The following is a 13692-nucleotide window of genomic DNA, read 5'->3' as shown; positions in this document are numbered from 1 at the left end:
GTCAACACACTTTGTAGTAGTCCATGTTGGTCACAACGACATGAAAGCTGGACAGTATTACAGTACCTTCTCCATCACCCACCATGCAAGGGGAAGTAAATGCACACCAAGTTCTCTAACTGAAGCTTGAACAAGCATTAGGATATGGGGAATGTGGTATTTCATCATTCATAGATAACTTTGTCTCATGTGTGTACAAGTAAAACACTGCTGGTGCTGGAAGATGAAATGAAAACAGCAGTTCTGGAACACTTGCAGGTCTAGCAGCATGTGTGGAGGGACAATCACTGTTAATATTTTGATGGCAGAACACTTGCTCTGCTCTGCAGTTCCAAAGAACTGTGATTCTGCACTCAAAGTAAATTCCGTTTCTCTCTCCACAGATGCTGCTGGTCCTGCTGAGTTCCTGCAGCAGTGTGTGATTTTCATTTCTTGCCTCATCCTCAGTAGTAATCCAATGCTTTATTTTCAAATGTTTTAGCAGCATTATCCCAACATGGGTCCCTGTGCGACTCCACCATTCATCAGAACCTCATGCAGAATCACAACCATTAAAAAGAGCTTCTGGCCTGTTGGACTGCTGAAAGATTTTTTTCACGTTCCTGCTCAGAAACCCCACAGGACTTCAACTTAGCTTGCAATGTCTGACAGCACCAGGACAAAATTGCATCTTGGAAACAAAGAGATAGAATACTCAGGATAGTGTCATCCACCGTCCTCATGATGTCCTCAACAACAGTCCACCCCACTGGTGACATTAAGACCTTGCTTTCCCACTACTGTTCCCAACTGATGGCCACTCTTGAGGCATTTGGGAGCTCTACCCCCGGCAACATTTTCTTTTGCGTCACTGATAGTTTTAGTTAACCTGATGAGCGAATTGAAAATTGTCCTGAGTTGACGTCATGCTCCTTTTTCACATGACTGTTTCCAAGTGTGATACTTGGGAGACCATATCACACTCGTGATGCGTCACAAGCTGTTGAAAACCTGAGCAAGTGGCTTTCTGAGTGGAGGTGCCATTTCAGAAGGTACATTTGGCTGAATGCTGTCTGCTACATAATATGCATGATTAAAATTAAACTTGTATGCCCTTAAACTTATTACCAGGAAGCCCACACAGGATGCATATTGATGTCTGGTGATTCCTTTGTGATATAATAGTGGCATAGGTGTAGTGGAGGCATTTAGCCCTTCAGTCTCTTTTGACAATTCACTAAACTCATGGCTGATCTGCGACCAAACTCCAAATATTTGCTGTTGTCCCACATCCTCTTCATAACCCTTGCTGAACTGACTTAGGTCAGTTTGAGACTTGAACATTAATACTGTCTTGGCATCAATTGCTATATGGTGAAGTGTTCCAAATTTCATCAGCTGTTAGTTGTCTAAGTCAGAACCCTGTGTGTTCATTTGAGTAATGGAAATTAGAGTTAAATATGTTTGATTTTCTGATTGTTTCAATATTTATTTTGTTTAGATGAGATAATTGCTACTTTCTGCTGTTTTGGACAGCTCATGGTAGACTGGCCTCACAAGTCTGGAAGTAAATCCTATTTTCCACCCAAAGGTGAGCAGTTCTATTTCATGAAATTGGTGTTAGCATGATTGGCAAAGTGTCCTTTTAAAGAATTTGAGTGTACCACACTGCTAACTTGGTGAACATGGAGACTGTGACCTGAAGACTAGAGAACGCGTTGATGGGATCTTTTTCTAGCCACTGCTGAATCGGTTGGGCATAGATAGGGTGAATAGAGTTTTCCCTAGAATTTCCCTCGTTGAAAACGTGGGGGCATACTTTTAAATTGAGAGGAGAAAGATATAAAAGGGACCAGAGGGGCAAATGTTTCCCACACGGGGTGGTTCGTATGTGGAATGAACTACCAGAGGAAGTGGTTGATGCAGATACAGTATTTAAAAGACAATTGGACAGATACACGAATAGGAAAGGTTTGGAAGGATACGGGAATGCAGGCAAATTGGACAAGTTGAGTTTGGGAAGCTTGGTCGGCATGGACGAGTTGGACTGATGGCTCTGTTTCCGTGCTGTGTGACTCTATAATGTACGTGTGTTGGAAAGTCGCACTGGCCTGAACACCTTGGACAGGATTGCACACAAGTCAGCTCCGGTTCACTCTTGCTCATATGTGTCTTCATAGCAGCCATTGTGGGTCTGAGATCTGCCGTGCAATTGAGTTCGACAATGGCTGATGAGCACCTCAACATTGTTTGCTCGGCTGAGTTCAACTCCCTTGATCCCCTTCATCCAACAAATGCCTGACCTATGTCTGTCTTGAATATTTCATTTGGTCTTCAACTCGTCACAGCTTGCAAGACTTTTTTTGTAAAGAGGAAATTGCTTCACAGTTTGACTGTTGAAGGGTCAGGCTATTGTTGAAAGGTCATGTCTCCGATTCTGAATTCCCCACAAAAGGTAGCAATTTCTCTCTGGACTGCTGAATACCTGGCATCTCCAAACATCTTTATTTCTCCTTTCTGACCCGTCTAATTTTAGATAGATAGACTCTCAGTTGCAATGGCTTCCCTTCCGACTTGTATTTCTGATGTTTCCCAAGGATCTATCTTTCTGTCTCCTGTCTGTTAATCTACATATTGCTCTGTCATGAAATCACATGCCAGATCCCAAATGTACTTTACCTGCCACTTGTCCTGACTTCTCCTTAGTCTTAGATTTGTCATGCTGCTTGTCTGTCATCTTGTCCTGAATAAATGGAAATTTACTCCAACTCAGTATTACGAAAATGAAAGGCACTTCCCTTTGTAACAGTCATGAACCCTGTCCACTGTTCTACCAGACTCTTCACAACCCATTGAAGTCATTGAATGGGACGGTACTGAAGAGGCCCTTCGGCCCATCAAGTCTATATCACCAAGTCTACAAGGTCCCACTTTCCAGTGGTAGGTCCATAGCTTTGAATGTTATGACATTTGATGTTCTCGTCCAAGTGCTTTTTAAAGGTTGCGAGATAACTCCCCCTCAACCTATCCACACAGGCAGTGCATTCCAGACTCCCATCCAGCTCTGGGTGAAAGATCTTATCCTCAGATCTTGCCTTTGACCTTAAAATTATGGCCCCTTGGTATTGACGCTTTGACTAAGGGGAACAGCAGGTTTCTATCTATCCTATCCATAGAGTCACAAAGTCCTATAGCATAGAGGTAGGCCCTTTGGCCCAAACTGGTTGAGGCTGACCAAAACGTCTATCCACACTAACCCCTTTTCCCTACAGTTGACCCATATCCTTCTAATCCTTTCCTATCCATGTATGTGTCCAAATGCCTTTTAAATGTTGTTAATGTACTCACCTCAACCAATTCCACCAGCATATGCATACCACTCTCCATGTTAAAAAAAAAAGTTGCCCCGCAGGTTCCTTTTGTTCTTTCCCCACTAACCTTTAACTGATGCCCTCAAGTCCTCGATTCCCTAACCCTGGGAAAAATACTGAGTGCATTCACCCTATCCATGCCTCTCATGGTCTTATACACCTTGGTAAGGACCCCCTTCAGTTTCCTGTGCTCGAAAGCAAGAAGTCCTAGCTTGTCCAACCTCTCCTGAAAACTCAGACCATTGAGTCCAGGCAACATCCTTATAAATTTTTCCAGTTTATTAACACCCTTCCTATAGCAAGGTGACCAAAACTGCACACAATACTCTCAAGTGCAATCTCACCAACGTCCTGTACAACTGCAACGTAACTTCCCAACTTCTATACTCAGTGCCCTGACTGATGTAGGCCAGTGTGCCAAAAGCTGCCTTCACTGTACTGTCTACCTGTAACTCCACTTTCAGAAAACTGTGAGCCTGAATTCCAAGATCCCTCTGTTCCACTGCACTCCTTAAGGCCCTACTATTCACCATGAAAGTTGACCTTGGTTTGACTTTCCAAAATGCAAGACCTCACACTTATTACCCTTCATTTGTCATTTCTCAGCCCACTTCCCCAGCTGATCAAGGTCCTGCTGCAATTTCTGCGAACCCTCCTCACTGTCCAAAATACTGCCTATTTTAGTGTCATAAACAAACTTAGTAATCCTGTCTTGTACATTCTCATCCAAATTATTGATATTGATAACAAACAGCAATGGGCCCAGCACCGACCCTGAGGTACTCCTCTAGTCACAGGCTTCCAGTCCAACAAGCATCATTCCACTATTACCCACTGCTTTCTACCATCAAGCCAATTGTGTATCTAATTTGCCAGCTCGCACTTGATTCCATGCATCCATTTCCTCCTCAACTTTCTACACCTCTTTCAGTCCTCGCTCAATCTTCTCTGCTGAAAAGAACCCTGTTTTCCCTGGAGCAACGAAGTCTGTGGGGTGACCTTACAGAGGTTTATAAAATCATGAGGGGCAAAGATAGGGTAAATAGACAAAACCTTTTCCCTGAAGTGGGAGAGTCCAGAACTAGAGGGTATAGATTTCAGGTGAAAGGGGAAAAATTTAAGAGGGACAGAAGGGGCAACATTTTCATGAAGAGGGTGGTGCGTGTATGGAATGAGCTGACAGAGGAAGTGTTGGAGGCTGGTACAGTTAAGACATTTAAAAGGAATCTGGATAGGTCCATGAGTAAGAAAGGTTTAGAGGGATATGGGCTAAATGCTGGCAAATGGGACTAGATTAATTTAGGATATCTGGTTGGCATGGATGAGTTGGACCGAAGGGTCTGTTTCTGTGCTGTATGCCTGTAAGACTCTGTAACCTAAGCTTATCTAGTCTCTCTTGATAGCCAAAATGCTGCAAGCCAAGCAACATGCTGGGGTAACTCCTCTGCGCCCCCTCCATATGACATCTATCAGACAGTGCGGTGACCACAGTACTCCAGCAGCGGTCATATGAAAGTTCCGTCCAACTCCAACATAATCTCCCATCTATTGTAATCTGTGCCACAACAGATAAATGCAATTGGATTTCATACCTGCCTTATTAATTTATTAATCACCTTTTGGGATTTGTGGACAAACACCACGAGCTCCTTCTGTTCCTCTGAGCTTCTTAGTGTCCTGCCATTCATGGGGTACTCCTGTTTTACCCTGAGCCAAGTTTACAAGCATACATTAGCACTATTACTGAATCACCATATTCTAGCTTGGTAACATCACCTGACCTTTCCTCCTCTTAACTCCTGCTGAAACTCTCATCAATGCAATTGTGACCTCCTGACTTTCTATTCCAGTAAATATCCTGTCTGCACTCCAACACTACATTAGGTACAAAACTCTGCAATAAGGTGAGGCTTATCCAAAATACTGCCCTTTTCCAAACTTTGAAAAAGTCTCCTTCCCCTATCGTACCTGTGCTGGCTGACTGCATTGCCTTCTGTTGAAGTAATTCCTTGCTCTATTTTGAAAGTAAGCGTCTTTATTTTCAAATCTCCCCATGGGTTCACTCCTTCACATCTCAGTTAACTTCTCCAGCACTAGAACTTCCCAGAGATCTCTGTGCTCCCAATTATTGCCTCTTCAGCATTTGAAATTTGATCGCTGCTCAGTTGGTGGTCATGCCTTCAGCTAAAAACATTCTGAGCTCTCAGGTTTCCGTGCAAAACCTCTCCTGTGTCTCTTCTGTGCTTTTAAGAGTCTTCTAAAAATCTATTTCTTCAGCAAGGTTTTGGTCATCTGGCTAAATATCTCCAATGACTCAGGATAAGATTTTGTTATAAATAACTCCAATGACGTGCCCCTCCATGTTGTTTGAATTTAAAAAGCTCTGTATAAATAGAACTTGTTCATACTCAAACCCTCATCTTTGATCTTTTTTTGTTACAAAGGGAGGTGGTGGCTCAGTGGAAATGTCACTGGGCTAGTAATCAGAACCCTAGGATAATGTTTGGGGATGTGGGTTTGAATTTCGGTCTCTGTGCTACAGGAAGGTTGTTGTGAAACTTGCAAGGATTCAAAAAAGATTTACAAAGATAGTTGCCTGCATTGGAGGATTTGAACTGCAGGGACAGGCTGAATATTCTGGGGCTATTTTCCCTGGAGTGTTGGAGGCTGAGGCGTAACCTTATAGATGCTTATGAAATCACGAGGGGCATGGATGGGTTGAAAAGTCAAGGTCTTTCCCCCAGGATGGAGGAGTCCAAAACCAGAGGGCATCAGCTGAAGGTGAGAGGTGAAAGATTTAAAAGGAACCTAAGAGGCAATTCCTTTACACAGAGGCTAGTGTATTAATGGAATGAGCTGCCAGAGGGAGTGATGGAGGCTGGTACAATGCCAACGTTTAAAAGGCATCGACATAGGTACATGAATAGTAAAGGTTTAGAGGGATATGGGCCAAATGCTGGCAATTGGGACTTAGATTAATTGAGGATATCTGGGTGGCCTGGATGAGTTGGACCGAAGGGTTTGTTTCAATGCGTATATCTCTGACTCTGTGACACAGTCAAATTTGAATTTGCCTAATATCGGGGGTAAAGAGTGAGCCCAGTGGCCACCATAAATACTGTTGATTGTTGTAAAATTCAATCTGGTTAACTCATGCCCTTTTGGGAAGAAAATCTGCTGTCTTTACCTGGTCTGCCCTCTCGTCTGTCTGGATCCATAGCAGTATGGTTCACTCTTGTTCGCCCCCTGCGCAATTAATGCCCGAATCCCATTTCTAAATTTTTGAACAACTTTATTGACTTGAACATTCCAGTGCTTTGCTGGCCAAGGTTCCTACAGCCTGCCCTCTGTCAATGTGAGGTCATCCAAAACTTGACTGCCTTATGCTGCAACTCTCACGGGAATCCAAGCATTATACTTCTGCCAATATCTTTCTTTTTTTGTACATTGTAGAAAGAGAAGACTGCAGGGGTTCGGGTTAGCGGTCTGTCTTCATAATATTTAAAGAGTTGACATGTTTGAGTGAGTTCGGTCAGAGTTTTATTTGCCGTTGACTGGGTCTCTTGTTTTTGCAGGTTACGCCTTCCTGTTGTTTCAGGAGGAGTGTTCGGTTCAGGTTCTGATTGATGCCTGCTTTCAGGATGATGGTAAACTCTATTTGTGCGTCTCTAGCCGCACAGTCAAGGACAAGCCGGTGAGCATGAGAGTTGCTAATTCTTCGTCATGTGCTCTGTGCCTGTGGAGTTCTGAGCTGGGCAAGCTGTTCCAATTATAACACCTTCATAGAAATGAATTTCACCCTCCACAAACTGAGATGTTACTGCTGGGGATTAGGATAGTTTCCATTTCAGATACTCTGTACCAACTTCCAGTTCCATTAGGGCACAGGTTCAGTGTATTTTGAAGGCCCTTCTGCAATGCCCCATCCTGGTAGAGATTTATGGTGTTTTTATTAGAGACAGGTGTGTTCCCTCTTAACCACATCTGTCATCATGTAAGATTGTCGAATGAGATGCATCTTGCTGTTTTGGGCTCCAGTCCACTCAGTGCCAAGTTGATAATGTGACTAATGGTTGTGGGAATTGTAAAGATACTGATGTCTTCATTAGTTTGCATTGGATTCTTCAGACTCTGATCAGTTTTTTAACCTGATTTTAAGCAGACGCAGTATGGAAATAAGGAGTGTCCTATTTGAGACGAAGGTGAGGAGGACTTTCTTACCCCGGGGGTGGTTAGTCATTGGAATTCCGTTCCCTACAAAGCACTGGAGGCTGTGTCATTGACTATGATCAAGACGGACAGATATTTGGTTGATGCGGGAGTTGAGGGGTTATGGGGCACTTACAGCAAAGTGAAGTCAAGGCCACAATCAGATCAGTTACGATCTTGAATGCCAGAACAGCATTGAGGAGCAAAACAGCCTCCTCCTCCTCCAATTTCACATGATGATCTTCTGGAGGGTGAGTTGTTCTGTGCAATATTTGACATTGCACTTGTTCCAATTCCTTAGGCTGTCGAGGTGCACGAGCTTGGGATATGTGATTTGGAAGCCTCCTCCTCTCCTTCGGGTAGCCTCTATGTTTTCATTTGTATTTTGAGTGAGTAATCTTTCTTTGAGGAATACCCATTGCCACTTTGTTTGACTGTTACTATTTGGTTATGTTCTGTGTGGCAGGGCCTCTGAGCCCTCAGTAATGTGTAATCTTGTCAGGGGTTGGTTGTGTCCATGAGCTGAGGGGAAGCAATTGGTTACAATCTGAGACAGAAGTTGCTTATCAACGTGAAAATGGACTGGTATTTGAGTGAGTTCGGAGGTTAGAAAGTGCTTAGCGCTTGAGATGAGAGTTGGGTTTGTTTCATCCTTTGGATAGGAAGCAGGGAATGAGCTGTGGAGAACTGAGGTTGTGGCTGAACCTGGAGTTGGTGTTGGATCCATTTCTCCTAACCTGCAACACTGATTGAGATGAAGAAATTAAGGGCAATTTCACTGATTTTTCTTGTTCTCCCCCCCTTTAAACAAGTAAACATTGCAATTGTAGACCTTTTTAGGTCCACAGGCTGGTCTGTTTCATGGCCGATGAAGTACTTTCAAAAGTGCTGTTTTTGTTGCAAAGATCGAAACGCATCTGCCACCTTTCGCAAAGTCGGCTCCCAGAGAGAGCTAAGAAATACTACCTAGCTCCCTGCTATTCATCAAAATGTTCACTTCTGAAAGTGTAGCAATCTCTCAGTACTGAAAAGTAGTCTTAGCATAGACTTCTGTGCTGAGGCCATGAATTAGTCTTGAAATAGTGTTCCCCACCAAAAGACAGCTGGCGTCCAAATGAGGATATCAGCACTTGTGATGTTGACCAGAAATTTTTCCTAACTAAATGCTGTGTAGACTGAAGGCACAGACTTAGGTTCCCGTTAAAAAGTGAAACTATTCCCCAGCCAGGTACTCCATCCTTGTACTTGATTACTGACTGCGATTGAACCAGACTGCTCAGGATGTGGTGACCTTTTTGACTCTGGTTTTTGACACCTGAAACCATGCTGACATCCACCTCAAACATAGTCTCTGCCCTTGACCTGGCTCATTTGCTGTTGAAAATCCCTCATCCATGACATTGTTTCCTCCACTGTTGACTGTTCTAAAGCTTAACTGGCCCACTTGGCACTTTGCACACTTCACATTGTCAACAATTTCAAGAACCTTAACTTGTGCCAAGTTAGTTACGCTTGGCGCTGATACTAGCGCTGCGTGAGTTTTATGTTCTCTTCCTTGTTCTCAAACTTGTCTGTGATCGCCCCTCTGTCATCTTCTCCAAACCTCCCCGAGATTGCAGGGCTCCTCCGAATTTTGTCTTTTTCTTCTATCTTTGGTTTTCATTGCCCGACCATTGGTGGCTGTGACGTCAGGTACCTGGACCCCAAATTCAGAAATATCTTCACCAAGCAGCTGACATCTCTGTGTCTGTCTGAACGTTTTAACTGCGCATTTGAAGGTTAGTTCCAAACTAGTTTTTGGTCACCTGTCTTCTGCATATGGCAGAGTGTCAAGTTCATTTTGGCAGCTGTTCCTTTTGAAAAACACCCTGGGACATTCTACTCTCTTCAAAGTGTTGTGTAAACACAAGTTGTTGAGAAAAATAGATTGGAGGACGAGCTGGATGTGGCATTGGAAAATGCATTTGCGATCAGGCAGCTGACCCTTCACAGATAAGTAGTCTTTTGTCTTGAGATTGGGGGTAACAGTGTTCATAATGTGGGCACTCTAGCAGCAGAATATAGATTGGGATGTTATGGAATGTGAAACTCTGAATGCTCACAGGCTTGTTTCGAAGCAAAATGTGTTCACCGCGTTTTGTCAGGAACCTGCAGTGTTCAGCTGTTTTTCACTGCCTTTTTGTAGTGTATACTGGGAATAGCCACACCTTCGAAGAGCTCCACTAAGCACTGCTTGTCCTCATCCTACACCATGAACATTGAAAGTGACTGAAAAGAAGCCAGACCCAAGAGAGGGCATTTAATATAGCCATGTGCTGATTTGATTTACAGACGTCCTTCCCACACCACTCCCTCCACTTTGTACCTTACCTTCGTTCCCCATTCCCCTTCTTCTGCCTCTCTCACTTGCTTCACTCCCACCCTTGTGCACTGGGATCATTTGTAGCATTCCCTGCCTCCACTGGACCAGTAAATAGATTTTAATTGCTCCAGTGAAAGGGGCAAGTTTGTCAACTGTTGGCTGAGCAGTATCTGCTTGTACTCTGGACCTGTTGTAGTTAATGGGAAACAGATAACTCTGGACTCAAGCCCTGAATCTGCATCATCTGCAAATCTAATCTGCATCTTACTGGTGGTTTATCAGATTTGCTTTCCTTCTGGATTCAGGTACAGATCAGACCCTGGAGTCTGAGTGATAGTGACTTTGTGCTGGATGGCTCGCAGCCTCTAGATCCCAGGAAAACTGTCTTTGTGGGAGGTGTACCAAGACCCCTAAAGGCTGGTAAGTAACTGGACACTGTTGAGCTCAGCTGTATGTGTGTGTGTATATGTGTGTGTGTGTGTGTGTGAGAGAGAGAGAGAGAGAGACAAGTTGTTGTTAGCTCAGAGGGAAGATACAAGAAGTCTTTTGGGCTTTTGCTGAGGAACTGGTCAGATACAGTGAGAGGTTTCAAGTCTTGCTGCTTAGGTAAGAAGTGGAAAAGATAGGAATGTGGGACATAATTTGCTAACAGGGTTTGGTAAACACAGTGAATTTGAATCTGACACCAAATCTGGTCTTGCTATTTAACTGCATCTGATCACATTTTTGCCCGGTGTCTCAAAGCAGTGTTGCAGAGCAATAAATGCAGTCGTGTTGTTTTTATCTCCCTTTCTGGACAAACCTACATCAGTATTCGTGTCTTGTCTCTTTAAGCAGTTGGTGAGGAGAGGCTGCCACCTTTCTCGGTCCCTAGTTACACACACTCCCAGATCATTCATTATGTCTGACTAGTACGTTGTGGCCCACCCTCAACAGAGAGCCAATGGTCAAGTGGTATTGTTGCCAGACTGTTAATCCAGAGACCCAGGTAAAATTCTGGGGACCGGGGTTTGAATCCTGCCATGGCATAGGGCGAATTTTAATTCACCAAAAATCTGGGATTAAGAATCTAATGATCACCATTATTGATTGTTGGGAAAAAAAACCCCAACTGGTTTGCTGATGTCCTTGCAGGGAAGGAAACTGCTTTCTTTACCTGGTCTGGCGTACATGTGACTCCAGCCCTACAGTCATGTGGATGACTCTGAATTGCCCTCCTTTGGGCAATTAGAAACAGGCAATAAACGCTGGCCTAGCCAGTGACACCGTCATCCCAAAAATGAATTTTTAAAATTTGGTAAAGTGCACTGATTCTTGAGACCTAGTGCTTTTAGGATCTCCACAAAAGTCCATGATGTAATCAGAGCACACAAACTTTATCTGTTTGTTGGAATTAATTTAACACAAAAGACTGATCAGGTTCCTGCATTAAACAAGAACAAGTGTTGATCACAAATCAGTAACAGGCAATAATAAGGCAATCACTATGAACTACTCAGGCGTGGCTCACTAAGTTAAGACTGTAGATTTCGTTTTACAATTCCAAATACACATGTGGACACAGACAAATGAAAGAAAGCAATGATTTTTTGAGTGGAGAGTCTATTGAGGTGTTTGTTTTGCTTGTGAAGACTTTTTGTTCTTAAGTCGTCTTTGTCTGAGTTTGTTCACTTCTTTTGCCGGAGGTACAACATGAGTACACGAGAGAGAGTGAGTGTGTTAGAAAACCTGTTCTTCCAACAGTGTGAAGGCTTCTCAATAATTCTTTACAGAATTATTCACACCCACAGCTTTGCAAGAATCAATTGGAGATGTTGCCGGGCTAATGACTTGTGGCCCCTGTGAGTCGTCCCAAACCAGTCCACTACTTGTTGCTGTCCAGATTTAACTCTGTGTACACGTCGGCCGTGCACTGTGTAATCTACAATTGTCTCTCCTGCAACATCCTGAACAAAAAAACAGTGTAAACGTCACACTGAGTTTTGAAAAGTGCAGCATTCCCCAATGTTTTCATTTCCTTGTGGGGTCCTCAGTCTAAAATACAGGAAACGAAATCATGGGGTCTTTGCAAGTGTTGTTGTTGATGAGAACATTCTGCACATCAACCATAAATGATGTAGTTCTGTCAACTTTTTAACTGCCAAGTCTTTAATTAAATTATCTTGAACCCAATTCTGTTTCCTACTTCAAGACCAACTGCTATTACTACTTATAATGCATTGACACACTCAAAAAGAATAAATTAGCGTATCCTGCAACTCTAATGAGAGACCATGTGTGCCATCAGCAAAATTGCACTCTGATTTGTTGGGAGTTTGTTTTACGTGTTACAGGATGGATAAGCAGCAAAGGTGCATCGAAGTTGTGCAGAAACTTTGCTGGAAAACACCTGGAGTACCATGCACAGCATCTCCATATTCCGAGAAGGTATTAGACAGGTTGCCAAAAAAGTGACAGTCATTAAGTTAGAATTGCCAAGTTATTCATATCAGGAAAGACTGAACAAATTCCTTTCACCAGAAAGGAGAAACCTGAGAGGTGACCTGGTAAAGGTCTTGACGATTTTAAAATGGTTTGTTCCCTTAGTCATACCAAAGGCATTTCCACTTGTAACAGAGAGCAAAATCAGGAGCTATGAATATGGTAGTTAGCAATAAATCCAATCAGGGAATTCAGGTGAAATGTCTTCATCCAGAGTTTGGTGTTATAGGAGAGATATTATGAATTATATTACTAAGCTGGAGAGGGCTCTGAAGAGATTTACCAGAATGTTGCCAGGAATGGAGGGTTTGAGTTACAAGCGGAGGATGAATTTTTTTGACTCTAGGGTGAGTGGTGACCTTACAGAAGTTAGTGTAATCATGAGGGATACCAATATCTTTTCCTTAGAGTGGGGGGTTTCAAGGCGAGGGGGCATATTTCTATGGTGAGAGGAGAAAGATTTAAAAAAGATATGAGGGGGCAACTTTTTCCACGGAGTGGCTCGTGTGTGGAATGAACTGTCAAGAGAAAAGTCAAGATGCAGATACAGTTAGAATGTTTAAAAGACACTTGGATGAGTATATGAATAGGAAGGGTTTGGAGGGAGAAGGGCCAAGCGCAGGCAGTTGGGACTAGTTTCGTTTGGTATTATGATTGGTGGGGACTGGTTGGACCAAAGGGTGTGTTTCCATGCTATATGACTCTGAGAACATGAAACTCCGTGCTTCACGGAATATGGCTGAGTGAACATTAAAGCTTCATCTAAGGGAAAGCCAGATAAGGCATGACAGAGAAAGGAATCAAAGAATGTCTTCATTAAGTTTATATCCCATGTGGACCATAAGCAATATCAATTGGACCCAGTAGCCTATATCTGCGATGTATGTGCTAACTAACCACTGAAACCCTGAAATACCCTGGAAAATTAATAGCTTGAATCACTGAACAATTTCTCAGCACTATATAAATCGAGCAATCAAAATTAAGTGGAAACCTGGAATATGTCATGAAATCAAATCCTCAGGCAATGTGTTTAGTCTAAAGTAGTGTCTTTCAATAGCTTTCATAATTAGAGCTTGGAAAAGCCTTTTCAGAAACTCTAAAGCATCCCTGCCTTGACCTTTTAACTGGAAGCTCAGTCACTGGATAAGACCATCCCATCCCAACCACTGCTTCTGGACTAACTCCTGCAAACGGTATAGGAAAGATGCTGTTGTAGTCAAGACAAAGGAGAGACAAAGCGTGGTTAACTATTGATGTTGTGCAAACCATGGTGTTAGAATCTTGCTG

General features: G+C 43.1%; 1 protein-coding gene across 2 annotated transcripts in view; it reads left to right on the top strand.

The window, feature by feature from the left end:
* LOC122543064 (cytoplasmic polyadenylation element-binding protein 2-like) overlaps window positions 1-13692 on the top strand; it is a 50426-nt gene that overhangs the window by 27353 nt on the left and 9381 nt on the right. For both annotated transcript variants that reach the window (XM_043681274.2, XM_043681273.2), the window contains 3 exons: window positions 1481-1570; window positions 6926-7044; window positions 10227-10341. In XM_043681274.2, the coding sequence (XP_043537209.1) occupies window positions 1481-1570; window positions 6926-7044; window positions 10227-10341 (324 nt within the window). The remainder of the gene's footprint in view (window positions 1-1480; window positions 1571-6925; window positions 7045-10226; window positions 10342-13692) is intronic.

The sequence above is a fragment of the Chiloscyllium plagiosum genome, unplaced genomic scaffold (assembly GCF_037043375.1).
Source record: "Chiloscyllium plagiosum isolate Xiang-an unplaced genomic scaffold, Cpla_swu_hap1 HiC_scaffold_48, whole genome shotgun sequence".
Taxonomy (NCBI): Eukaryota; Metazoa; Chordata; class Chondrichthyes; order Orectolobiformes; family Hemiscylliidae; genus Chiloscyllium; species Chiloscyllium plagiosum.
This window is presented reverse-complemented; position numbering and strand designations above follow the sequence as displayed.